The sequence below is a fragment of the Chiloscyllium plagiosum genome, chromosome 1, assembly GCF_004010195.1.
Source record: "Chiloscyllium plagiosum isolate BGI_BamShark_2017 chromosome 1, ASM401019v2, whole genome shotgun sequence".
Classification (NCBI taxonomy): domain Eukaryota; kingdom Metazoa; phylum Chordata; class Chondrichthyes; order Orectolobiformes; family Hemiscylliidae; genus Chiloscyllium; species Chiloscyllium plagiosum.
Genome location: NC_057710.1, coordinates 120,828,166 through 120,853,671, shown reverse-complemented (window position 1 = coordinate 120,853,671; position 25,506 = coordinate 120,828,166). Strand labels below are relative to the sequence as shown.

Below are 25,506 nucleotides of genomic sequence, written 5' to 3'. Positions count from 1 at the left end.
TTTTGAAATGTGATTTTTTTTTGTAAATCTTAATTGGGGTTTTTATTTTTACTGGACCAGTATTGTGGAGTGGGAGGTAAAAGATAGGTTTAAGAGAAAGGAGTTGTAAATGGTGGTTTTAATGTTCTCTGTTGGACTTAAAGAATAAAATTGTTAATTTTTACTTTAAATAGTGACAGTTGGGATAGTTTTTTGCCTCTCGAAATTTAAAGGATTATGGTGCGAGGGGAGCTTCTCTGTGTGACGGGTTTAAATGAGCAGGTGGGTGTACCTTGTGTCGTAATAATGAGGCATATAGGAAAATGGAGCTTAGGCTAAACATCTTTAAGATAAAGGTCCACACAACACTGCCCCTGGCCCTTAACCACCCCCCACAGTGACTACCTCACTGCTGTTGTGGAGACTATGTCCTGTCTTCACATTAAGAATAACCTGCACCATGTTGTGTGGCACTATCACTGTGCTAGGCAGATTTAGCAATGCAAGACTGGGCATCAATGAGGTGCTGTGGGTCATCAACAGTAGCTGCATTGTACTCCCAATACAATCTGCAACCTCATGGCCTGATATAGGCCCCAATCCACCATTACCATCAAGCCAGGGATCAACCCTGGTTCAGTGAAGAGTGCAGGAGGGCATGCCAGGAACAGCATGAGGCATTCCTAAAAATAAGGTGTCAATCTGGTGAAGGACTACTTGTGTGCCAAACAACCTAAGCAGCAAGTGAGCTAAGCGTGGAAACAATCAATGGGTCAGATCCAAGCTCTACAGTCCTGCAACATCCAGTTGTGAATGTTGGTGGAGAATTAAGTAACTCACTGGAGGAGGAGGAGGCTGCACAAGTATCCCGATCTCAATGATGGAATAGTCCAGCAAACCTGTGCAAAAGATAAGGCTGAAGTATTCGCAGCAATCTTCAGCCAGAAATGTCGAGTGGATGATCCATCTTGGCCTCTTCCAGTATTCCCCAGCATCACAGATACCAATCTTCAGCCAATTTAGTTCAGTCAGTGTGATATCAAGAAATGGTTGGAAACTGCACAGGCTGTGGACCCGAACAATGTTCTAGCAATACTGCTGAAAACTTATTCTCTAGAACTTGCCATTCCCCTAGCCAAGCTCCTCCATTAAGTTACAACAATTGCATCTATCCAATGTGGACAATTGCTCAGTTGTGTCTTGTATGTAAAAAACAAGACATCCATTTAACGTGGCCTATTACTGCCTCATCAATCTACTCTCAATCATCAGTAAAGTGATGGAAGGTGTCATCAATAGAGCTATCAGCACGTGGTACTGATCTCATTACAGCTTTTGTTCAGTCATGGACAAAAAGCTGAATACCAGAAGTGAGGTTAGAGTGACAGCCTTTGACATCAAATTGGCACTCAATTGAGTGTGGCATCAAGGAGCCTTACCAAACTAGAATGAGAGGGTATTAGAGGGACAAACTCTGTAATGTTTGGAGTCACACCTGACACATAGGAAGATGGTTTAGTTGTTGGAAGTCAGTCATGTCAGCTCTAGGATATATTTGCAGGAGTTCATCAGGTAGTATCCTAGGCTCAACCATCTTCAGCTGCTTCATAAATGACCTTCCCTCCATTATAAGGTCTGAAGAGGTGGGAGGGGCGGGGGCTTGCTGTGTCTGTATTGTCTGCACTTTTGTATGTAACGGTATTGTCTAATGTACAAATGTCATTGTCACTGTCTTGTCACATGTGGAACTGGGATTTGAGGTTTGTCCTCCTCTCCCTGTAAAATGGTTTGGGGCCTAGCTTTGCTGCTCCTCTCCCTTGTAAAATTGCTGTCTCTTGTGTACAGCTGTTAATGTTTTTTGTAAACTGTTTTGTAATTTGTTTAATAAAATAATATAAGGTCTGAAGTGGGGATGTTTGCAGATGATTGCACAATGTTCATCTCATCAGATATTGAAGCAGTCACTGTTCAAATATATCAAATATGGATCATATCCAAGTTTGGGCTGATGAGTCAAAGAGTGCGGTGCTGGAAAAGCACAGCCAGTCAGGCAGCATCCAAGGAGCAGAGGAATCAGGTAGCATCAGAGGCATCAGGAAGCTTGCAAATGCCAAGCTATGACCAGCACCAATAAAAGACAATCTAATCATCACCGCTTGAAATTCAAAGGTGTTACCATCACTGAATCCCCTATTATCAACATTCTGGGGGTTACCATTGACCAGAAACCCATCTGGCCTCGCCACATAAACATAGTGACCACAAGAGCAGTTCAGAGCCTAGGAATACACTGGTTAGTAATTCATCTCGTGAATCCCTTCTCCATTATCTACAAGTCAGAAGTCTGTTGGAATATTCTCCACCAACAACGCTCAGTCGCAGCAGGTTGTACTATCTAAAGATGCATTATCCCCAGCATTACGTAGGAATCTCACATCTAAGATAGAACAATTTGGAGCGGTAGCATCCAATTAGGAGCATAAATTACATTTGGAGCATCTTCAACAGGGATAGATGAAGGACAAGTAAAAAACAGTGGAAAATGTGTGAAAACTCAAGCACCCCACCCAGCCGGTTCAGCAAAACTCAATGTACCCTAATTGGGACCATGTTTGAAGATCCTGTATTAAACTGTTTAGACACCCCAATGCTCACGTGATTGGAAAATAAGTAAATCAAGGGACTGCCTAAGAGGAAACAGACATTTTCAAAATGGGTTCCTGTGGCCCAACAATGAAAGAGAATACTTTTTTTTTTGTTTTTAAATGCAGTTTGCACTTTTGAGGAAATAATGAGATGACCTTTGATAGACATTCTATGAAATAGACTGGATGGATCAAACCAGAACACTGTTTGCTTTCCCATTTAAGGTAAACTTGTATTTCAAGCTCTGTTACCTCGGTGTCAGTTTTGCTTGGTGATAGTCCTCTGTCCTATAAATCAGAAATCTACAGATTCAAGCCTACTCCAGTTTTTCAACAAAATCTTTAGTGCCGTAAATATCTGTTAGCTCCCCTTCAAGCCATTCACCATCCTGACTTCGAAAAAGGTCGTGTTTATTCTGTTCCACTGGGTCAAATTCCTGGAACTTCCTCCCTAATGACGTTTTGGCCAAATGGATTGCAGCAGTTTGAGAAGTCAGTGTCCTGCCATCTTCACTTAGGGCTGAACATAATTTAACAAAAACAGTACTGAGGGAATGTTCTTCTCTTAGAGGTGCTTTCCTTTATTCAGAGCTTGAGATGAGGGCTCTCTCCACTCATGTCAAAGTGGAAGTTTTCATTTGAAGAAATTCACCCCCAATAATTTAATTGGTCATTCGTTTAATTTGCTGTATGTCTGATTTGGCGGCAGAACTTATGTAAAATCAGTTGAGGATGAGTTAATTTCCGTGAGGCGAAAGGGATTGGCCTCAGAGCTATTATCAAAGATTGGAGAAGAACACAGCAATGCTTGTTTTTTGAAGAAATGTTTCGGGCACAGGTAAAGCAGACAAGAAAGACATCCAGAACTAGAGATGGGGAATAGGCAGGAGATTGGAACTAGGAAACAGAACCGGTGCTGGTACGATGGGCCGAATGGCCTGCCCTGTTACTATTCTGTGCAATCTCGGGTCACACAGTCCTGGGAGAGTGCAGGTGCCGCTCCGTCTTTCAAACTCGAGCTCTTCGAGTAATATGCCTGAACCAGAATCCAGAACAAGGTCTTTTCCCGGACAAAGTTAAAAATCACACCACACCAGGTCATAGTCCAACAGGTTTAATTGGAAGCACACTAGCTTTCGGAGCGACGCTCCTTCATCAGGTGATTGTGGAGGGCTCGATCGTAACACACACAGAATTTATAGCAAACATTTAGTGTGATGTAACTGAAATTATACATTGAAAAATGTGTTGCCCTTTGCACAGCTCCTGTTCACGGAGAGCCTGCCTTCCTTCGTGCCGATCAGGTGACAGGATAATAAACAATAAATTGTTGAGCGGTTCAGAACCCTGACAGCTTGTACTGGGAGCAGGAGACAGCATGAGGGCTCAGCTGAACAAGCTGCTTGCAGTTACAGGGATGCTCCTATTAATTTCCAGCGCGACGGTAAGGAACTACTTTTAAAATAAAAGTACGACTCACAAACCTCAGTAACTCTCATTTCAATCATTTAAAACAACAGGCGGGAAAATGAGTACCCCTTCGACCGAGTAGGATGACAAACTGTAGTTCAACAAGGGTTAACGTTCGGTCAGGTAGGAAACCTCGAACTGCGTCCCAGAAAGTTGCACTTGCAGTTCGGCGGAATATCTGATGCTGGAGATCAGAGTGGAAAACTGTGGCGCTGGAAAAGTATAGCAGGTCTAAGGTCTATAGCTGGATCACGAAGTTTGCAGATGACAAGACGCTTGGTAGTGTAATAGGAGGAAAACTATAGACTACAGGATGGATGCAGAGGGTGCTGGTCTGATGGCACATGGAATTTAATTCTGCAAAATGAGACGTGATGCACTTTGGGAGGATGAACAAGGGCAAGGGAGTACACTATGAATGGTATGACCCTAGGCAGTGCAGACGATCAGAGGGACCAGGTTTACATATCCACAAATCCTGGAAGACAATCGAACAGATAAAACAATAAGATGGTATATTGGAAATTAACCTTTCATTAGTCAAGGCATTGAATACAGAGTTTAAAAAAAACTATAATGGCACTGTGCAGAAAACACTGGGTGATCAGCTGTGTGCAGCTCTGGTCACCACCTCTCAGGGTGTAGTTGTGCTAACAAAGGGGGCAGAGAAGATTTATCAAGTGGTGCCTCAGCTGGAGTGTTTCACCTATGAAGAAAAACTGTATAGGCTGAGGTAATTTAACTTAGAGCAGAGAAAGCTGAATGTGGGTGTTGGGGCTGCTTGAGGTGAACAGAATTGAGGGGAAGAAACTTTTCTTCCCCCGAAGTAGAGAGATCAATAACCAGGGACATGGACTTAAGGTAAAAGGACAGGATGTTTAGAGGGGATTTAAGGAGAAATTCTTCTCACTCAAAGGGTGGTGCAATTTGGAAACCCCCTACCTGAAAGTGTAGATGAGGAACCATCACAACACTTAAGTATTTAGAGATTACTAAGCATGGCGTAGCAGGAAAGCATTGATGAATGTTCCAGCAGCCCAAAAGGTTGAAACATCACACTAGGAATGAAGTTAAGGCTTTAGTCTTCCCTGTGTTTGACCATAGAGCTATACAGCATGCAAACAGACCCTTTGGTCCAACTTATCTATGCTGATCTGATATCCTACATAAATCTAGTGCCATTTACCAGCATTTGGCCTATTTCCCTTTAAACCCTTCATTTTCCTATACATATCCAGACGCCTTTTAAATATTGTAATTGTACCAGCCTCCGCCACTTCCCCTGTTACAAATAAAAAAAAACAGCTGATGCTGGAATCCATGGTAGACAAGCAGGAGGCTGGAAGAACATAGCAAGTCATGTAGCAGGAGGTAGAGGGGTCCTGAAGGGTTACACGTGAAACGTTGACCTCTCCACCTCCTAACACTGCCTGGCCTGCTGTGTTCTTCCAGCCTTCTGCTTGCCCAACACTTCCTCTGGCAGCTCATTCCATACACTCACCACCCTCTGCATGAAAAAGTTGCCCTTTAGGTCTTTTTAAAAAATCTTTCCTCTTCACTTCAAACCTGTGCCCTCTAGGTTTGGACTCAACTTACCTCAGGGAAAAATACCTTGGCTATTCTCCCTCATGATTTTACAAACCTTTAAGGTCATCCCTCAGCCTCTGATACTCCAGCGAAAATAGTCCCAGCCTCTCCCTACAGCTCAAACCGCCTAATCCTGGCAACATCCTTGTAAATCATTTCTGAACCCTTGCAAGTTTCAGAGGAATAAGTTTCCAGAAATTGATAAACGCAAATAGTTAGACTAGAGTTACTGGATGTCTGGACTTGACATGAACATGTACAATTAAGGATGTAGGTTTGCTTGCTGAGCTGGAAGGTTCATTTTCAGATGTTTCGTCACCATACTAGGTAACATCTTCAGTGAGCCTCCGGATGAAGCACTGCTGATGATTCCTGCTTTCTATTTATGTTTCTTTGGGTTGCTGATGTCATTTCCTATGGTCATTTCCTGTGTGTTTTTTCTCAAGGTGCTAATTTGGGTCCAAGTTAATGTGTTTGTTGATAGAGTTCTGGTTGGAATGCCATGCCTCTAGGAATTCGCCTGCGTGTCTGGCTTGTTCTAGGATGGATGTGTTGTGCCAGTCGAAGTGGTGTCCTTCCTCACCTGTATGTGAGGATACTAGTGAGTGTCTTGGACCCGATTTACCACCCACTGAGAAAAAGAACAGGAAATGATATCACCATAGGAAATCACATCACCATAGGAAATGACCACCACAGGAAATGAGATCACCAATCCAAACATATAAATAGAAAGCAGGAATCATCACCAATGCTTTAGCTGGAGGCTCACTGAAGATGTTACCTAGTACGGTGATGAAATGTCTGAACATGAACCTTCCAGCTCATACAGCAAATGAACATGGCTATTGAACACTTACCTCATCTACCTCCATAGCCCTGTATCCCCCGATAATCAAAAATTAACCTCTACTTTAAACATATCAAAGATTGAGCTTCCAGAGTCCTCTACGGCAGAGAATTCCAAAGGTTCACCATTGTCTGATTAAAATATTCTCAATCCCGGGCCAGACTCACAAGCAGAGTTAAAAGAAAAATCCTACCTTCAACTATCCGAAATATCCCTTTAAAGTATTCTAAGTTTCAATGAGAACATCTCTCTTTCTTCAGAACCTGAAACACAGGCCCAGACTGCCAAAACTCACTTCACAGGATATGCCTGCTATCATGGGAACAAGTCTGGTGCATCTTGCTTTCAGTCTATGGCAATAATATCCTTTCTGTTAGAGACCAAAACTGCACACAGTACCCCAGAGGCTGTCTAATCAAGCTTTCACACAATTTAAAATGGAGAAGTGGAAAAAAAAGGATGTTTAACAGAACCAAGAGTTGAGGAAGTAAGGTCAAAGAGGTGGAGAAGTTTTAGAAACAGAATTCATGGGACATGTACAATTGAAATCCTAGCCTTCTTTTAAAAAGGAATTTAAGTACCTCTTCCCTTCATGAAGTTTTTCTCCCCCTTTATTTTCCATGCCCAGATTGATTAAATCACCAGGGTTAATAGACAAGTTAACCTTGTTAAGTGCTTTGGAGGAGTTGAGGCAAAGCAACATTACTTTATGTACAAAGTCTTATGATGGCCCAAAGACCAACCAGATGAAGACAATTCTCAAACTGGTTCAAAATAAAAAGAACTTTGGATGTTGGAAATACGAAATCTGAAAAAAAAAAATTGCTGGAGTCACTGGACTTAAAACATTTACTGTTTTCCCCTCTATAGATGGTGCTACACCTGAGTTTCTCAAACTGGTCCTTTGGATGGAAAGTAAACAGTATGCTGGGTTGCCAAATTTATCATTAGTTGCATGAACTCAATTATATGATTTATTATTTCAACTAGTCAAAATATTGAAAGCTTTCAAGCATGTTCATATGGAAAATGTTTGTTAACCAGAAATCAATATCTGCCAACCAGGAATGTAATATTAAAATCTGATAAATGGTCATAATCTGTTGAATAATTTCCATGAATGCTCAACAAAGTTAATGCAATTACTTGACAGAAAATTAATTTGTAAACAGACAAATTTGCAAATCTCAGTAAAAGGATTAAAAAATTTCCAGTGAAAAAGTTTCTCATATAGAGTTCATTTGAATATAATTGAGAGTTGACACTAAATATGTAAAATACAATTATTTGTAGGTCCAGTTGGTTCCAATTTCTGACAACCAGAAACCATTAGTTCAGCGGATTAAGAGATCAATGCTTTGGCGCTGGATTACTCAGAGACCCATTGGTGCAACTTGCAGGGTGGACTCTGAATGCATCACCAATTACTGTGAAATTCAGGATACGTATGTATTCAAGTACTATTCCCACACTTACTAAATTTTGTTTAGATTAAAAAATTTGTAAAATTCCAAGAAATCGATTTTAACACATTAATAGACATATAATCTACAAAGCATAACTTCAGTAGTATTAACAATGGCAGTTTTGCCATTAATTAATTTTAACACCATGGCAGTATGTTTTTAAACTTGGCATCCTCAAGAAAATACAACATGGGAGAAACAAAGAAAATCTTGGGTTACAAAATCTATTTTGTTTGTGGCAGATAGGAAAACCAAAGGTCAAAAACCAATGGACCAACTGGTCTTGTTGATCTCTAGATGTTAATAAGTCACATACTGAAATGTTCAGGCTATACTGTATACGGTTTTATACTTTTTCATATATCTCGGCATTGAAGCTTAATATTGATCTATTAATATTGATTAACTAAAATTTAAAATGGAGTATGAAATCTATCCTTCAAAATCTTACATGCTGGAGTAGTTTAAGGGTTCCAGGAATTAGTTTGTTTATATATGGAGGTGTTCCTGGATAGTCAAGACTTTGTTTCTTCCTGCCCCCTCACAATTTTGACCAATGACCATGAAGGAAAATACTGTATTTCTGCTCAGCAGAGACACAGTACATTACATTTTTCCACTTCAGGCACACTCAGGGCATTGGAATAATATGCATTGAAAGTGAATTGATGGAGTTTGTTAAATTGTATACATTTGCATATTCTAATTTTACATTGGCTGTACTATATCTGCTGCAAGACAAACAGCCTGGTAGCACCAAATTTAAAGATGAAGGAAAACGTTGGTCCTATTGGAATTCTACGAGCGCAGTCAATACTCTATTTGTTGTCACCATCTGAAAGGACAGTGAGATTTGATCCAATTATTGGGATATACAGTGACTCTAATTCATACTCTTCACTCCAGATAGCTGGATTCGCCTGCAGTAGTACACCTGCCAGCCAACTTAAGTCAATAGATACACAAATTCCTACAGCATCGTGAAATACAAGATTGGCTTTAACATCAATCTCATAAGTAGGGCTTGAGCTATTTGCTGGTCATGCAGGCTTGATGCCAAAATATGACACAAAGCTCGCTATGGGATAAGGGCGACCCCAAACAAGTCATTGCTTGCTGTATATCATGCAAACTTATAAAATACCCTAAAGCCACCACTTTCCATCTAAATACAGGTGAAATTAACTGAATAATCCAGAGTATGAAAAGAATTGCATGAACAGCTAATTGAAGATAGAGCTCGCAACATGACTCACTGAAATATTTTAGAAGATGCAGACGATCAAGCACAGGGCACAGTCCCTTGCAGGCAAAATAAATCTATCAGCACCCAATTATTTTTATCATAGAATCTCTACACAGCGTGGAATCAGGCCATTTGACTCAGAGTCCACACTGCCCCTCCAAAGAGCAGCCGTCCACCCAGACACACCCCCTACCCTAACCTAGTAGCCCTGCATTTCCCTGGCTAACTCACCTAGCCTGCACATCCCTGGACATCATGGACAATTTAGCTTGGCCAATCCACCTAACCTGTAGATCTTTGGATTGTGGGAAGAAACCAGAGAATGCAGAGGAAACCCACATAGACACAGGGAGAATGTGCAAACTCCACACCGACAGTCGCCCAAGGCTGGAAGCAAACCCATATCTCTGGTACTGAGTGCGCCACACAATTCAAATTATTGTCCCCTTTGAAATTTGGTATGACATCTATCCACCAAGTTTGTTTTCATCAAACTTGGTGTTGATGACTGTTCCATACTATCAAATATTTGTACCTCTTCCTTCTCTCAGTTCTTTCAATTAATAACTTTTCTAATGTTTCCTTCCTGGATTAGTATACAAGTGTTCCAATGAAAAGATATTTGAGGTATATACTGAAGCACTGATAACCAACCCTGAGAATATATAGAACAGCTTGGTCGAATAGAGTTGGTTAAAATATGTGAACCAATACATTATGAATGTTTCTTCCCTTGCAGGATTTCACTATGTTCATTACAAACAGTCTCGGCCTAACCCAGTGGACACGAGGCTCCAATCATCGCTATTTTAGAAGTAATCATGTTTTGGAAACGACTCATTTTCACTCTCCTAAAAATGATCTGTGGATGCAAAACCACTTCACTTCCCTGACAGTCAATGAAATCTCTAGCCACAGAAAATGAATACTGGTGTAATAAAGTTACCTGAGGCCACTACAACTAAGCGATTCTAACACATACCATGGATATTGCTGATTTGCCACAACTCACTGGATGATCTTATACAGCAAAAATTGTACAGACATATTTTTGTGATTAAAGTACCACAAATTGAATAGCATACTTTATTAATATTTTGGAAACATTACAATTACACACATTCTGCAATGCCAAACATGGGTCAGTATGTCACAAAATGCTGGAATGAAATGTTTGTGTTGTGCTTATTTTAAAAAAAAACAAAATTATCTAAAACATTTCAATCCATACAAAAAATATATACAAAGTACACTACTTGGCATACAGTGTGAAGCAGAGTAAGACCTGTTCCAAAAAGACAATTATGGTTACTTCCTTGAAAATTTAGATCATGTTTTGGACAGTGCTTAGCATCACATTATTGGCCTGAACACAGAAGGCAGATTTAAGAAATTTAACCATGACATACTAATGGTAAGTACAGTTGCTGGGGTGGAGTCAATAGTGGATGTTAACTTGATTATTAACCAAGCTAGTAAACAAGCTAACATGTCATACAAAATATTAATTTGACAGTGTAACTTGGATCCTTAGATTGCTTTATTAAATACACAAATATTTAATAATGAATTGTGGCATACCAAATCACTCTACATTACACTGAATATGCAAGTGGTAATGTGAATAGTAAACTGTCCTGAATGCCACTAGTGGATTCGCCAGAATACAAAACACAGGAATAAGAGGGAGGGGTGTGTAAATAACAATATGTCCTTCCTCATACCTTTTCTATTACATTCTGAATAAAATCTTAAACAGCTGAGCTGATGACGATATCTGGAGCGCATTAAAAGGCAAAGAGTACACAGAGAAACCAACCAAGTCCAAATTCATATGTAGAGATAGAATATTGTTTGGTACTGATATTCTTCATTAATTTGACTACCTTCTTTCTTCCCCCAAATAAAGAAAATATGAATAAAACCATTTTTCCACAGAATTTCATAAATACTTTGATTTTCTTAACTGCAGCAACATAACTCTTTGCCATAATCACAACAGGTGTATTTACAAATACTTAGCAGTCCATTTGGCAAGTGCAGAAATAAATATAAATGCAGCAAAGGGATGGGAGAGAAAGAAAGAAAAATGTAGGGGTAAGAGTCCTCATCTAAACAAACTAGATCTCTCTAAACAGAAGGAAGGACCCAGCCTGTGACCATTCTCATTAAAGTCAAAATGAGCAAAATTACATATACTTCAATATATACACAAGTAAACTTATTCAAAACCTCAGAGTGCCAAATTCAAAACTGTTATAGCAGTATACTTCATATCACACACAGATCTTAAGCAAAGGCTTGGTTACAAAAGTTCGCCTTTACAAACTGAAGTCATAGCGGTCAACACTGCAGAACTGCATTTAAAAATCATAATCATTACTCAATTTTTTAAAAGCTGCATTTGATACTTGAAGTAGTGTTATATACCAAAGTATAATTTTGCAAGCTCAACCTTGAAAGGTTGTTATTCACGTCAGAGAGAAAGTGAGGGCTGCAGATGCTGGAGATCAGAGTTGAAAATGTGTTGCTGGAAAAGCGCAGGTCAGGCAGCATCCAAGGAACAGGAGAATCGACGTTTCGGGCATAAGCCCTTCTCCTGTTCCTTGGATGCTGCCTGACCTGCTGCGCTTTTCCAGCAACACATTTTCAGCTGTTATTCACGTCAGTAGACTTTAAAATTAAAGGTAACAGACAGTGCTCTGTGAGACTTTGAGACCGATGGTAATTCCAAAAAATGGGGAAGAAAACAAACATGTATCCTTTGCATAGTTTCACTCAACGAGGCTGCAGAAATACTGGCATGAAGTTTCAAGACGATTTCAAAAGGGGTGTCTTTTCTGCCTCGGATGCCTGTTTATGAAAAGAATACATTATAAAAAACACAAGAATAAAAAAAGTGCACATCACTGACCATTCCAACAAATACCTGAAGATAAATGCTTCCTCACTGACATGTCTACTCTCTTTTCTTTCCAAAACTTATGACTGAAAGATAAATCAGTAATTTACATCTTCAACACAACTCACCTCTTAGTTCAGTTCCTTCCCAGGTGATCTCTCCTCCTGCCATCACACATGACCACTTTGCCATCCCAAGTGGCCTCTCTAATCTTAAGACTTGGATCATAAGGTCATACCTGATTTCTTCCTTATATTTCGTACCATTCACACCCCCTTTCTGCATCTCTTCCTGAATAAGCTTTTCAGCAAGTTATTGGCCAATACACTTTAAAACTCCTGTCTGGACTTGTGTTACGCATTCCGCTGTCATTTTAAATCTGTCAATTTGCTCTATCACTCCCTTACCTTCACATTTGAAGTACAGAGATTTATAAAATCATGAGGGCATGGATAGGGTAAATAGACATGGTCTTTTCCCTTGGGTGGGGGAGTCCAGAACTAGAGGGCATAGGTTTAAGGCAAAAGGGGAAAAAGATTTTAAAAACGACCTAAGGCACTATCTTTTCAGAGGATGGTGCACGTCTGGAATGAACTGCCAGAAGTGGTGGACGCTGATACAATTACAACATTTAAAAGGCATCTGGATGGGTACATGAATATGAAGGGTTTAGAGGGATATGGGCCAAATGCTGACAAATGGGACTAGATTTAATATAATTAGGCAGCATGGACGAGTTGGACCAAAGGCTCTGTTTCATGCTGTGCATCTGCATAACTCTCCAGTAAAACACTTATTTTCTCCCATTCTGTTTGATCCTCTGATATGTCTTATCTTTACTTGTCAGGTTTAAGGCATGCAATGGATTTTCTCCATCTCTAACCAGATCTGGCTGGAATCGATCAAACAAAATCAGATGATAAACTGGATATGCCAATATGACTGGAAAAATAAATATAACTGTTTCTTTTCTCCAGCACAAATTGCAAACTTTCCCAACTACAATGAACTCAGATTTCTGTCACCAAAATTCAGCCTGTTCATTTAGCCTGCACCCACACCACCCCCTCATCTCCATCCAAGGCCCCAAAGGATCATTCAAAATTCAGAGATGTATTTGCACACCCTCTAACCTCATTTACTGCATCCATTGCTCTCCTCCATGTCAGAGAGGTAGAGTGCAAACTCATGGAACGGTTCAGGGAACATCTCTGGTCCATAGGCACCAACCAACCCCACCTTTTGGTGGCCAACCATTCCCATTCCAATTCCAACTCCACCTCCCACTCCTCCGATGACATGTTCATTCTGGGCCTCCTCCGCCACCTACTCACTCGAGAAAGAACACCTCATCTTCTGCCTCAGGATCCTAAAATCACACTACCTCAACATTGAATTCACCAGCTTCCAAGTCTCCACCCCAGATCAAACCTCAGTACCGCCCTATCTATCCATGTTCTTTTCCACCGACCTATCACAATCACTTCTACCTGCATCCACCTATCGCCATCCCAGCTAGCTTTCCCCCAGCGCCATCTCCTTTTCCCCTCCCATCCTGAAGAAGGTCCCACCTGAAACGGATTCTCCTTTTCCTCGGATGCTACCTGAATTGCTGTACTTTTTCCAGTGCCACACTATCAACTCCCTTTATCTTTCCCACCAGGTCAATTTTCACTAGCCTTGCTCCTGCTTAGGCACTGAACCCATTTTCTCAGTCTGGATGTTCAGGAGAACCTTGGTGGATTTCACAAGGGAAGTTAATCATTGACGGGACGTTCATCTGATATCTGACCAATATTTTAACGAAGTAGCAAAGAACTCTTGTTGCAATTTTAGATTAATAGTTAACCATTAGCTTAGGAGGTAACCATTATCTTAATCCTCAATTGATGAGCAAGAAACATTCCCCAAAGAACTTGAAAATAATGGGAATATATAAAATGCTTCCAGTGCATGAGAAACATTACGCACTGTACAAGTTAAATTCTTTGCTTCCTTACAATGTAATCTCAAGATCGTTTATTTTCCTCCCTGTTGGATTGTACCCAAAATATATACAGTCATGCTGATGATAGTTTCTTTTGCAACAATGTTACCTCTACTCATTTGCATCTCAGTCACAGATGTACAGCACGGATACAGACCCTTCAGTCCAACTCATCCATGCCGACCAGATATCCCAACCCAATCTAGTCCAACCTGCCAGCACCCAGCCCATATCCCTCCAAATCCTTCCTATTCATGTGCCCATCCAGATGCCTTTTAAACATTGCAGTTGTACCAGTCTCCACCACTTTCTCTGGTAGCTCATTTCATACACATACCACCCTCTGAGTGAAACAGTTGACCCTTAGGTCTCTTTTACATCTTGCCCCTTTCACGCTAAACCATGCCCTCTAGTTCTGGACTCCCCCACCCAGGGAAAAGACCTTGTCTATTTATCCTATCCATGCCCCTCATGATCTTATAAACCTCTATAAAGGTCACCCCTCAGCCTCTGACGCTCCAGGGAAAATAGCCCCAGCCTATTCAACCTCTCCTTAGAGGTCAAATGCTCCAATCCAGGCAACATCCTTATAAAATTTTTTCTGAACCATTTCAAGTTTCACAACATCTTTCCGATAGGATGGAGACCAGAACTGCATGCAATATTCCAACAGTGGCCTAACCAATGTCCTGTACAGCCGCAACATGACCTCCTGACTCCTGTACTCAATACTCTGACCTATAAAGGAAAACATACTGAATGCTTTCTTCACTATCCTATCTACCTGCGACGCCACTTTCAAGGAGCTATGAATCTGCACTCCAAGGTCTCTTTGTTCAGCAACATTCCCCAGGATCTTACCATTAAGTGTATAAGTCCTGCTAAGATTTGCTTTCCCAAAATGCAGCACTTCGCATTTATTTAAAGTAAACTCCATCATCCACTTCTCAGCCCATTGGCCCATCTGATCAAGATCCCATTGTAATCTGAGGTAATCCTCTTCGCTGTGTACTACACCTCCAATTTTGGTGTGATCTGCAAAATTACTAATTATACCGCTTACGCTTACATCTAAATCATTTATCTAAATGACGAAAAGTAGTGGACCCAGCACCGATCCTTGTGGCACTCCACTGGTCACAGGCCTCCAGTCTGAAATGCAAACCTCCACCACCACCCTCTGTCTTCTACCTTTGAGCCAGTTCTGTATCCAAATGGCTAGTTCTCCCTGTATTTCGTGAGATCTAACCTTGCTAATCAGTCTCCCATGGGAACCCTGTCAAACGCCTTACCGAAGTCCAGATAGATCACGTCCACTGCTCTGCCGTCATCAAACCTCTTTGTTACTTCTTCAAAAACTCAATCAAGTTTGAGAGACATGATTACCCACGCACAAAGCCATGTTGATGACCCCTAATCAGTCCTTGTCTTTCCAAATACACGTACACCATGTTCCTCAGGATTCCCTCCAACAACTTGCCCACCACCGACATCAGGCTCACTGGCCTATAGTTCCCTGGATTGTCCTTACTGCCCTTCTTAAACAGTGGCACATTAGCCAACCTCCAGTCTTCCAGCACCTCACCTGTGACTATCGATGATACAAATATCTCAGCAAGAGGCCCAGCAATCACTTCTCTAGCTTCCCACAGAGTTCTAGGGTACACCTGATCAGGTGCTGGGGATTTATCCACTTTTCTTTTTTTCCCCAAGACATCCAGCACTTCCTCCTCTGTAATATGATCATTTTTCAAGATGTCATCATCTATTTCCCTACATTCTATATCTTCCATGTTCTTTTCCACAGGAAACACTGATGCAAAATACTTGTTCTCTTAAGTAACAAAGCAGCAGCCACAAGCTCTGGGAACGAGCTGCTTTGTTGGTCTGGTGTTCACAAAGTTCCCTTTAACCCTACTCTTTCCATTGCCTTCCTGTTTCCACAGGCAGTGATTAATGTTAGGGTCCAGTTCCATAACTGCCTCAGACACAGTGCCTGAATGGCCTGGCCGTGTTAAGTAGAATCAGAAAAATAACAAAATCAAATCAGGAACTTCTGGTTCATCATGCAGTCCATTCACAGCTGAGTGCCACACTGGGCAATGCATTCACACTACTAGATGTCATTTGCAACAGTGTTTGGTTCCATTGAGCAAAATAGCATACTGAAAATCCAGCTCATCCATCATGTTGGGGCCTGTGTCTAAATGCTACAGATTCATTAATGAATGGAGCCATTTCAGTTAGGAGTAGGTTTAACAAATTATTGAGATGGATTTTTACAGTAACAGTAGTCATGAACACCACACTGACATCTCAGTCTCGTTAAATTCCCACCGATATCACCTCCTTTTTCTCAGATCACTAGTCCAACCATCTGCATTGTCCTCACGTCCAGTATTGAAAAACAGATATAGGGAATAAAATCAGACTTAGGCAGAACAATCCACTGTTTCTGTTCCCTCTGCATCTGATCCCTTTGCGAATGAAAACGGATTAGATTAGATTAGATTACTTAGTGTGGAAACAGGCTCTTCGGCCCAACAAGTCCATACCGACCCGCCGAAGCGCAACCCATCCAGACCCATTCCCCTACATTTACCCCTGCACCTAACACTACGGGCAATTTAGCATGGCCAATTCACCTAACCTGCACATCTTTGGACTGTGGGAGGAAACCGGAGCACCCGGAGGAAACCCAAGCAGACACGGGGAGAATGTGCAAACACCACACAGTCAGTCGCCTGAGGCAGGAAATGAACCCGGGTCTCTGGCGCTGTGAGGCAGCAGTGCTAACAACTTTGTCACCTCATAATAGCCAACTGGTCAAGGCAATTTTTGAATCTTCCTCAATAGCTTCCTAATACTCAAATTTTTGACAATTCTGTTCCATTCAACATGCTAATTTTAATTAGCAAAATAAAAATTGTTCATTCAAGGTATCTGGGAATCACTGGAACAGCCAGCATGTATTACCCATTCTGAAATTTGGTTCATTTTAACTCCTGGCCCTTACCCTAATTTTACCTTTGGTCAATTGAGCCTGTGGATCATACAAAGTTGCACAATGCAGATTCTTAAAAAGTAGTGGTGCTCAAATGGCAGAAGAAATTCAAAATTTTTTTGTTTACACTCTTTCAAAAGAAATGCAAAAAAAAAAATTAAACTTCAAGTCCATGGAAGAAGCTACTTGTTTTGTAAATTAAAAACTGTAAACATTAAATAGAAATTCAATAAGTTTGCATTCTGGAATGTTTAGCTAAATCTCCTGTGAAAGTTAAATGTTATCCTATCTTTTCAGAGCATATTTAGCAAGATACGTTATAGATTGGCTAAAAGGACAAAATGTTCAAGTCATAGAAAAATGACAAATATAATAGCTTACAATAACAGTTAAATCAAAAATTTTAAAAAGATGTAATCAATAAGATGGCTCTGTCACCAAACCTCTGCACAAATCCTCCTCCACCACTATTACATTCTGCACACTAAAAATAGCCTGACTTGTGTGTGCTTTTTTAAAAACAAACTGCAACACTGTTCTGAAGTTTATGACTAGGACCTAGGACAAAGATAAAGTAAAGTCAAATATGTGGGGATAAGATGCAACACTCAAAATACATTATTCTCAAATTCTTGAGCTGCTATGGCAGATTTGAAAATGTGCACACTGAAAATTGGCTCATGTCTATGATTAGTAGGCCTGTAGCATCACCAGTAACAATGCCTGAAATCTAAACAATCAAACAATGTTTATTAAATTGGGTCTATTAAGAAATCTAGTGTGTCTTAATACTGTTGTGCCTAGGTGAAATCCTTTTTTTTTGTATTCCCATTACACCATCACATACAGAGCTTTCACTTGGAGAGAGATGTTTGATAATGTCACAGGCAAGTTGACTGAGTCACAAATTGCCTATTTCTCAATGGCTGATGTTGAGAAATTCACTACTGGGATGAGGAAAAGAACATGCCCTTCATCAAAATGCCATCCAAGTTCTGACACCTCAAATTGATATGAGCAACACAGCTTTTTTCCTCCAACTTTAAGGAATAGTGTAATGCAATCAGTCTTTGCTCTGAAAGAGCGCTTTATTAGGCAAGATGAGAATACAAAACTATAATCTTTTCACACAAAAACTGGTGTCAACATAATGGTGCCACAATTAATGCAGATGCGGACATATTAAAAATAGGCATTTGTCTATTTTCTTACATCTGAACAGGTTTTGAACTTTTTATTTTAAATTAGCCACTGAATGGATGGGGGAGGTGTTTGATTGGTTTATTGAATTTTCCGTTAAATGTGCACAAGTTGTGTTTGTTGGGGTTACAATAAAATACTATGTGCAACAAACAGTATGTCATCCATCGGTGGAAATCTAGGCCAGGGCAATCAGCTACTACATTATGAAACTGTGCAAGTACTCACTGATGTTACAGGACCTGCTGTTTTGGCTCAATGATTCAATAGTTACAAAAGGTGGCAATTTGTACAGTGCAGATGCCACCAGATCTGACATTAGCAAATAGCACAAGCCAACAGACTGAAGCAGAAACTCAACTAAAATTAAGAGAAATAATAATTCAAATCAAGTTAATAAAGACCCTATGTACCAAAGATTCATTTTGAATGGAATGCAACCAAGGGATAGCAAAATCAGAGCACTTTTCATCTATATCATGAACACGTACCTCATTAACCTCATTGCGACTAGTGCACACAAGAATGATGAAGATCAAACCAAAGAGAATCCCCAGACCCATTATCATAAATGGAATCACAGTTATTACTTCAGACTGCAGGAGCATTGCGTTCAACTTAGCAGCTGATACATTGTCAATCAAAACACTCTGGAAAAAGAGAAAATAACACAAAGCAAAAAAAGTGAAACAGAAGCAAACAGGAAATAATAATATAATGAACAATGTAATCACAATACAAATATTATCATTCTGAAAAGATCAAAATCACTACTATTCACTGCTACGAACTCAGAATGTTGATTAGCAGGAAACATTAATAATAAAAAAAAACAGGGCAAGTTAGAAGAGGGAAGTCACAAGACAGATAAACTTGATGGATAAACTCTTCAGAATGGACAGGAAGGGACAACATTGTGAATGTACTTGTGCTACCAGTCCTGCAGCTTTGGAGGCTTCACCCTCCAGATCCACTTTACATAGCAATGTCTGCAGGGATCAAAATGTGCCCCAACAACAGTCTGCAAACGCAGTCTCGGGTGTTGGAACACAGGTGGGATAAGATTTAGCAAATGGCCATTTAAAAACAAGCTTAGCGGAAAAGGTGAATCAGTGTGAAATTAATCCTGACAGTCTGCAACATCTAGGCCTAACCTCAATCAATTTCTCCCCAAAACTTAAATGGGTTGGTAACCCACAGCTTACAAAGTGCTGTTTCTATGGCATTGCTTTGCTTTGTCACTGGAGAAAAAAGTATTCTATATTGTCCGTACTTTCAGTGTATAAACCACATCAACTCTTGATGAACAGACTCAATACTCAGCATGGCAGTTAGACTGTTACCTTGTCCTCAGAATGGGAGCAGTCAAGATTAAATGATGCATGTTGCAATTTTGAACGCCCTTCCACTTCACTCAGTGAAATAATAAATGTGGCCTGGGTCAGAAGTGATTGCAGAGGTGTGAAAGGAAAATCCATTGGAAAACAATTTATTGAGTTTGAAATGTTAGTGGTTACAGAAAGGCACTTGGTTCAGACCAAGGTAAACAGGTATAGTTTCCTTTGTTAAAGAGAAATCATATTTGACCAATCTATTTGAATTATTTGAAGGAGTATGTGGTGTAGATAAAGCAGAACTGAATGAGACACTGTACTTTGAGTTCCAAAAGATAAAATGAAAAATTGCATCAAATGCGTTTTGTATGTTCACAAAGATTACTGAGGCAAATAAAAGCTCAGTGTAGGAGTTAACATTTTGGCATGGATAGACGATTGGTTGGCTGAAAGGAAGTAATTAGGAGACATGAATTGGCCTTTTTCTGGTTGCCAAGGTGTTACAAGTGGTATGCTACAAGCTTCAACTGTTTATAATTTACACAGATGACTTGGATGAAAGGACAGAAGGCTGTCAAATTTCCTGATGATAAAGATTGGTGGAAAGTTAATTGGGAAAAGGTCTTAAGGAGGCTACAATAATAGAGACAGATGAAGGAAGCTGGTAAAGATGTGGCAAATAGAGAAAATGGGAAATTGTTACTTTTGGTAGGTCGGGTGAAATCATCTAAATGTTGTGAAACTGCAGAGCTCAGGAGATGCAGAGGGAATTGGTTGCTCTTGTGCATGAATTGCACAAGATTAATATGCAGAAATGACAAGTAACAAGGAAAAAATTACCACAATAGAATTTAATACAAAAGTAGGAAGGGTATGCTTGAATTTTACAGGGCTCAAGGAAGGATGGTGTGAATTTACAGTCAGAAATGGTTTACTTGACTAATACATCAGGGGGGGGGCAGGGCGGGGTTTGGGGAGGGGGGGGAGGAGAAAAAGAGGTGAAGTGAGGCTGGATAGTTGTGAGAAGATGAGGAAAAGATTGGAGAGGTTATGCTTATTTTCTACAGTTCTGAAGAGTAAATGGTGTCATGAATCATGCAAGGTCCTGTGTGGTCTTGTCCAGGTAGATGTGGAGCAGCTGTTTATCACTATATTAGTGTTACTCTTTAATACAGATTTTCTCTCCTCAAGAGGGTTAAGCGCTTTTGCAACTCTCTCCACATAATAACAATAGAAACAGAGACTTTGAACATCTTACAGTCCTCAAAGATCTTTAAGGCAGAGGGAGACAGATTCTTGTTAAGCAAGGGGTGAGTGGTCATCAAGGAAAGTCAGGAATGTAGGTTGGAGGTTACAATCAGATCAGTCATTATCTTATTAAATGGCATTCCTGATGAAGGGCTTTTGCCCGAAATGTCAATTTTACTGCTCCTCGGATGCTGCCTGAACTGCTGTGCTTTTCCAGCACCACTAATCTAGAATCTGGTTTCCAGCATCTGCAGTCATTGTTTTTACCTTATAAAATGGCATGGTAGGCTCATGGACCTGAAAGGTCTGCAGGTTCATAGCTCCTTGAAAGTAGTTACAGGTTGATAGGACAGTGAAGGCGGCGTTTGGTATGCTTTCCTTTATTGGTCAGAGTATCGAGTACAGGAGTTGGGAGGTCAAGTTGAAGCTGTACAGGACATTGGTTAGGCCACTGTTGGAATATTGCATGCAATTCTGGTCTCCTTCCTATTGGAAAGATGTTGTGAAACTTGAAAGGGTTCAGAAAAGATTTACAAGGATATTGGAGCATCTGAGCTACAGGGAGAGGTTGAACAGGCTGGAGCTGTTTTTCCTGGGGCGTTGGAGACTGACGGGTGACCTTATAGAGGTTTACAAAATTATGAGGGACATGGATAGGATAAATAGACAAAGTCTATTACTTGGGGTGGGGGAGTCCAGATCTAGAGGGCATAGGTTTAGGGTGAGAGGGGAAAGATATGAAAGAGACCTACGGGGCAACTTTTTCACACAGAGGGTGGTACGTGTAGGGAATGAGCTGCCAGAGGAAGTGGTGGAGGCTGGTACAATTGCAACATTTAAAAGGCATTTGGAGGGTATATGAATAGGAAGGGTTTGGAGGGATATGGGCCGGGTGCTGGCAGGTGGGACTAGATTGGGATATCTGGTCGGCATGGACGGGTTGGACTGAAGGATCTGTTTCCATGCTGTACATCTCTATGACTTTATGACCTGCTCTTTGTAAGAAATATATTAGTGCCCTCACATACTGGCAATGATATTTATATCAACCTGAACATTGAGTTTTAATTTGAGCATTAGTCTTACCTCGTTGAGGTACATCACAGGAAATACAAGTGTTTTGACTTTATCAATCTCACTGCAAAAGCAAAGTAGAAAATTTTAGCAATAAACTAGCAGATATTCCTCTCAATTTCTGTTCTCTCAAGCTTTACAAAGTTAACTTTCTCTTACTTCTCTCCATTGAGGACAAATGATTGAGCATAGTGTTAAGGCACAGTTTAGCAGATTTTGCAGGACAGAAGTGGATGGATGGGACATACTGAGGAAGTAAGGGGAATGGGGAGAATTGCTCAACTGCCAGTCCTCAACCAGTGCTGCCCTTTCAGAGTAGGCTGGATAGTGATGAGAAGGAATCCATTCTTGCATTCCACCTCGTCTGTTGTCCAAGACAAAGGCACTGGAGACCATTGAAGCATCCATCATTCTGAATGATAGCTAATGCATTTCAAGGATGACTTCAGGCTATAACATAGATCACTATATTAATACATGTACTGAACAGAGTCAGCTTCAGCAGTAATGCCAAAATAAGGTACATTTAAAACAAAGCTTCATCATAGAAAAAACTACCCCTGCTTCCAAGTGCAAGTATTTAAAATGGTTCAAATCCAACAATGTGCAGTCTTTTTTTTAAACATCTTACACACTTGTACTCTTGTATATGCCAATGGACCCAGAACAGCACCTACATCCTCACTTTAAGCTTAACAATCTTTGTCGGGACCAGCTCTCTCAGGGTCTCTGCTCTCTACTTTCCCAGGGTGAATCTTCCAGTGCCCTTTTAAAAGCTGCCTCCTTCACTCAATCTTCTGATCATAATTGAATGGATGTCTCATTGGCAGGGACCCTCTGGTGATTATGTGCAATTTAACCATTGCTTGGCAGTTAACCTGCAGCACCCGGTTGTGGATTTTCATCCTCTAAAAGTATGCAACACCTGTGTGCCTTCACCTGTGTGCCCTGATGTTAAAGCATGGGCCACAATATCCATACATCATTGAATGCTGGAAAGATTTAATACAGCTTTGACAGTGCAGACTTAAGAGCTCCTTCTGTACAACTGTGTTTGACCTGGGCTTCTACTCTTCTGGTAATCAGGTGACATGGATTTCTCCCTATGCAGACTTTGTATAAAAGTCACATGCTTCTCTTCACTATTACATCTTGAATTCAGTTCAAAACACAAATCACAGGGTACAAGCTGTGCTACTGCGAATATTTCCATGCAAGAGATGAATATATAACTCCTCTATAATGTCCTGTCGTCATTACAATTTGCCAATTCTTCAGGCATGATTCAATTGAGATACGTTACAGTTTCATATTACTACCATGAATGACACTACATATCTTTTAGATAACAAAAAAAGTTGAGAGATCTTAGAACCTATATCTACTATATAAAGAGAATATAATGACAATGAATAGTTAAATAATAAAAGACCAAATTGCCATGATCCACCATAAAATGCTTTTTTGAAAATGAAATAATTTAGAATCATGTAAAGTATCATACTGATTTAATCTTAACATTAATTTGTGAACGATAAACAATGCAGTAGTATATTGTTCATGTGGTCAGGCACTGAAATACAATCTTCCTCTGTTGCTAAATAGTGTGATTCTTGCCTTTTTTTAAAAATGATTGAATGGGAATATCCACCACTTTTCAACCAATTGCCTGCCTGTGAGATCACAGCACACAATAAACATTGCCTTGGATCACAAACAAAAACCAACCATGCACATGACATTTTCTTTTAAAAATTATATTCCTGGGAAATCAATTAACTTCTTTGCATTATGCAGAGGGGCAAGGTTTGTACTAGTGCTCCCAAACTTGCACCTCAGATGAAAGGTGAGAAATTTGGATCTCAACTCAGGCTTGCTTAGGCAGCTTTATCTGGATTACTAGTCAACTTGTGCCATTTATCATCCTTCTTCAGTTTATAAGTTAATAAAGCAAAACAAATTTATATTTTCAAATAAAAGTCTTCACAAACATAAATAGAGAACTGGCTATAAATACCAACATAAACGGAATCCAGGACACAAAAAGGTGCATAATGTGTACTGAAATACTTGAGAGTTATAACTGAGAGAAAAGTATTGAGAAAATAAAATGGGAAAGGTAAACAATAATGTGGTAAGTAAAAGTGAAGTAATGAAAATGTCATTTTTAGCAGCGAGATGTTATAACACAAACTACTCTTGCTGTTTTAGTAACTTATTAAAATTGGCACCTTCACTGTACACAAGCTGAAAACATAAAAATCAACTGGTGCAAAGAGACTAAAATTTTATTGACTCACTGCAGGTGAAGGGGTTTGATCAGTTGCTGTGATCGCTGGACTTAAAGATTAAATTCAAAATGTCTGCACATCTGCCATGCAATTTACAATGTGATGCAACTGAAATTTCTGGTGCATTAGTTAAAAATTAAATGCAATACAAGGCTGAAGTAAAAATGCTAACTGTACAAAAGCAGACTACTTTAATTGCTTGCACAATTACAATGCTCGGTCACATTAGTCAGATGTATTCAGCTGGATGAAATTGTCCCTTTGTAGATCAGTTTCTGAAAAACTGCTCAAATAAAATTAGAAAAAACACTCAAAAGGGTATTGAAAGTTTTAAGACACTGATGCAAGGAACAACCCATTTCCATGATGCCTTTTGGCAATATCTGCTAACTAGACTGCACTTTATAACTTACTTCAGTTGCATCAACTAACGGTCATTGCACTGGACTGTAAAATTGAATACAGGTCATTGTACAAAATGACTTACATAAGTACACAACTATTATATAATTGATAATTATTTAGTCAGTACCATAAAAATAAACCTTTAGTAATAGAAAACTACTTAAAACATGATCAGATAAAAAATTGACATCAACTAAGAAAAGACATATCAAGAGAAATGACCACAATCTTGGCTAGGACTGGCAGTTTTTAAATTAGGGTTTTTAAAAAGGAGGAGGGAGGGAGAGAAAGAGAGAGAGAGAGAGAGAGAGAGAGAGAGAGAGAGAGAGAGGGGGAGAGAGATTTGAGTGTTATTTATGGTCAAGAATTTCAAAGGGGAGTGTCCAGAGAACTCATGTCACTGTTACCAGACAGTCACAAACATGCCAGATGCCTCACTGAGAGAGAGCTTCAATTATTGCACTCAAATCTGGAGTAGGACCTAAGCTCATAGTCTTTTGATTTGGAGACCAGAGTAATAATTGATACACCAGAAGGGTGCATAGGTTTTCAACATAGAACAAGAGAAGGAAGACTGCATCATCTAAAAAGGCAGGAATATGGCAAGGTGGCTCCATCATTCTGATTGAATATGTCACTGATACCTGAACACTGACTCAAGAATGTGCGAATAATGATGGTGCCTCTCCGGGTTCTCACTTTAAGCCAAGTCTCACATAGATTTCCATCTAGGTTCATTTGCCAAGTTCTGAGGTGATGGGGAATTGGGCTATGAACCTGGGGGCCCATAGACAAGGATCCTCTCACAGGCAACAGAT

General features: G+C 40.1%; 2 protein-coding genes across 3 annotated transcripts in view; one reads left to right on the top strand and one right to left on the bottom strand.

Moving 5' to 3' along the window:
* The first annotated feature begins 3,945 nt into the window (after window positions 1-3,945).
* On the top strand, window positions 3,946-10,208 carry LOC122552718 (liver-expressed antimicrobial peptide 2-like). The gene is made up of 3 exons (XM_043695621.1): window positions 3,946-4,068; window positions 7,825-7,976; window positions 9,983-10,208. The coding sequence occupies exons 1-3, from the start codon at window positions 4,003-4,005 to the stop codon at window positions 10,017-10,019; spliced, it is 255 nt and encodes an 84-aa protein (XP_043551556.1). The 5' UTR covers window positions 3,946-4,002; the 3' UTR covers window positions 10,020-10,208.
* A 1,622-nt stretch (window positions 10,209-11,830) lies between these two features.
* The window catches only part of LOC122552707 (lysosome membrane protein 2-like), a 65,439-nt gene continuing 51,763 nt past the window's right edge, over window positions 11,831-25,506 (bottom strand). Inside the window, exons 10-12 of one of the 2 annotated variants that reach the window (XM_043695610.1) lie at window positions 22,005-22,056; window positions 18,828-18,986; window positions 11,831-12,096 (exon numbers count right to left, since the gene is read on the bottom strand). In XM_043695610.1, coding sequence (XP_043551545.1) covers window positions 12,055-12,096; window positions 18,828-18,986; window positions 22,005-22,056 — 253 coding nt within the window. In that variant the 3' untranslated portion in view covers window positions 11,831-12,054. The remainder of the gene's footprint in view (window positions 12,097-18,827; window positions 18,987-22,004; window positions 22,057-25,506) is intronic. The other variant, XM_043695600.1, reaches the window with a different exon arrangement.

Excerpts from the sequence above, each read along its gene's own strand:
- LOC122552718 (XM_043695621.1), top strand. The coding sequence starts at position 4,003 with ATGAGGGCTCAGCTGAACAAGCTGCTTGCAGTTACAGGGATGCTCCTA. Across the intron at positions 4,069-7,824 it reads TATTAATTTCCAGCGCGACG|GTCCAGTTGGTTCCAATTTC; the intron begins GTAAGGAACTAC and ends AATTATTTGTAG. Across the intron at positions 7,977-9,982 it reads TACTGTGAAATTCAGGATAC|GATTTCACTATGTTCATTAC; the intron begins GTATGTATTCAA and ends CTTCCCTTGCAG.